This window comes from Octopus sinensis, linkage group LG10 (assembly GCF_006345805.1).
Source record: "Octopus sinensis linkage group LG10, ASM634580v1, whole genome shotgun sequence".
NCBI classification, from domain to species: Eukaryota; Metazoa; Mollusca; class Cephalopoda; order Octopoda; family Octopodidae; genus Octopus; species Octopus sinensis.
In genome coordinates this window covers 49,609,009-49,611,508 of record NC_043006.1, presented here as the reverse complement: position 1 = coordinate 49,611,508, position 2,500 = coordinate 49,609,009, and the positions used below count along the sequence as shown (strand labels likewise).

At 34.5% G+C, this 2,500-nt stretch overlaps 1 protein-coding gene across 2 annotated transcripts in view; it reads left to right on the top strand.

Annotated features, from left to right (window-relative positions):
- Positions 1-2,500, top strand: part of LOC115216203 (calcitonin gene-related peptide type 1 receptor-like) — a 103,408-nt gene that overhangs the window by 83,461 nt on the left and 17,447 nt on the right. For both annotated transcript variants that reach the window (XM_036506637.1, XM_036506638.1), the window contains exon 9: positions 1,759-1,894. In XM_036506637.1, the coding sequence (XP_036362530.1) occupies positions 1,759-1,894 (136 nt within the window). The remainder of the gene's footprint in view (positions 1-1,758; positions 1,895-2,500) is intronic.

The window sequence follows — 2,500 nt, the reverse complement described above, 5'->3', positions numbered from 1 at the left end:
CATTAGTATGACCGTAGGGAAAAATTGGCTGCTATTTCTACCAGGCTAAGCGACTACTTAAAATCTCCTTTGTTTTACACATTGTTCCGTTTAAACCGAAATCAGCACTGTTCGAGGAGGAAGAGATGGAGGAGGAAGAGGTGGAGAACGAGGAAGAGAATAGGTATCATCTGACTGACGGCGGAGATCTGGCAGAATCGTTAACACGCTGTGCGAAATGCTTAGCAGCATTTCGTCTGTCTTTGTTCTTAGTTCAAATTCCGCCGAGGTCAACTTTGCCTTTCATCCTTTCGGGGTCGATAACTTAAGTACCAGTTACGCACTGGGGTCGATGTAATCGACTTAATCCTTTTGTCTGTCCTTGTTTTTCCCCTCTGTGTTTAGCCCCTTGTGGGTAGTAAAGAAATAGGTATCGTCTGACTGCTTTTGATTGTAGATTTGCTGTATCAGGGCCAGCTATCTTATGTTCTATCTCCAATGGCAATTTTTTTTCAGAGTATTTTATAACTTGTTTATTACTCAATACATAAAGGTGTAAGTACCACTGTGATCACCAGATAAACACATTAAATAACCCATCTACTGTTGGGGCCTCAACTACAAAAAAGTTGTAATTAAGTTTTCTCGAATCACACTGTAATATATTTATTTTTTAAATGTATAATAAAGTTTTAGACCTCAACCTTCTAACATCGTGACATACTTAGAGATCAAACAAACAACCACATTTTCCTACTCTTCCTTTGTTGGAAGTTTAAAAAAGAAAGTAATTTTAATGTTTACAATATAATAAAAAAATCATAGGAAACTGTTGCTTTGTTTTATTATTGATACTCATGCAAATCCGACTCCAAGCATTAAAGAGCTCCGAGTAAAGCAATATAACTTTATGTGTGTGTTTGTGTGTGCGTGTTTGTGTGTGTGTGTGTTTGTGCGTGTTTATATGTGTGTGTGTGTGTCTATGTATGTGTGCGTATATATATATATATATATATATATATATTCGCAGGAGTGGCTGTGTGGTAAGTAGCTTGCTTACCAACCACATGGTTCCGGGTTCCTTCCCACTTCGTGGCACCTTGGGCAAATGTATTCTACTATAAGCCTCGGGTCGACCAAAACCTTATGATGGATTTGGTAGGCGGAAACTGAAAGAAGCTCGTCCTATATATGTATATAATATATATATATAATATATATATATATATATATATATATATATATATGTATGTGTGTGCATAGTTTGTGTGTCTGTGTTTGTCCCCCAACATCGCTTGACAACCGATGGTGGTGTGTTTACGTCCCTGAAACTTAGCGGTTCGGCAAAAGAGACCGATAGAATAAGTACTAGGCTTCCAAAAGATTAAGTCCTGAGATCGATTTGCTCGACTAAGAAGGCGGTGCTCCAGCATGGCCGCAGTTAACTGACTGAATCAAGTCAAAGAGTAAAAGAGTAAAAGAGTATATATATATATATATATATATGTATGTATACGCGCGTGTGCGCACAAACATATATTTGTCCCACGATGGGTTAGCTGGCTGGAACTTCGAAGTCACTGTCAACAACATTCTTAAGAATAATAATAAATTTGTACTCTACAAAAGTATAGAGTAACCCATCAGATTAATGTAAAATTTACATCAGAAATACCTTTGATCATAGGTTCCCTGGGTCAGGATTGAGTAACAATTTGAATGCAATTTGTTATATATTTTATGCCACCTGTTTCTAATTTTTTCTCACTTATTCATTAGACGGACGGTGAAAGCTACTTTAGTGCTAATACCCCTGTTTGGACTTCAACAGTTACTGATCATCTACAGACCTTCAAGAGAAAATGATTATGCTTACCCCTATGAAATCATTTCCAGTATTATAATCCATTCACAGGCAAGTATTCTTTTATTCTTTCTTTTATTCTTGTAGTTTCTTATGCTGATATTTCTTTCTCCTTTACAAGCTTTCAATCACTTGACTGTGGCCAAGCCGAGGCACTAACTGCATTGTTTTTGTTTTTGGTCGAATCTATCGATTCTACTACTTTGCCAGGTATTATTTTTATCAATCCCATATCGGTTGGCTTTGCCTTGGAGGTAAAATCAGCCGATTGTAATTGGAAATATCAACTGTGGATTGAAATGCCGCAAGGTATTTTCATATTGCAACGTAAACATTTTTTGCTATCGCAAGCTTGCCACCCCCCCTACTCTCTCTATATATTACATACATACATACATCTACATACATACATACATACATCCATACATACATACATATACAACATATATATATATATATATATATAATATATATATATATAGATATATATATATACATACATACATACATTATATATATATATATATATATTATATATATATATATATATATTATATATATATATATATATATATAGATATATATATATATGATATAATAATATATAATATTATAATAAATGTGGTACAGGAAGACAAGAAAGCACATACGAAAATA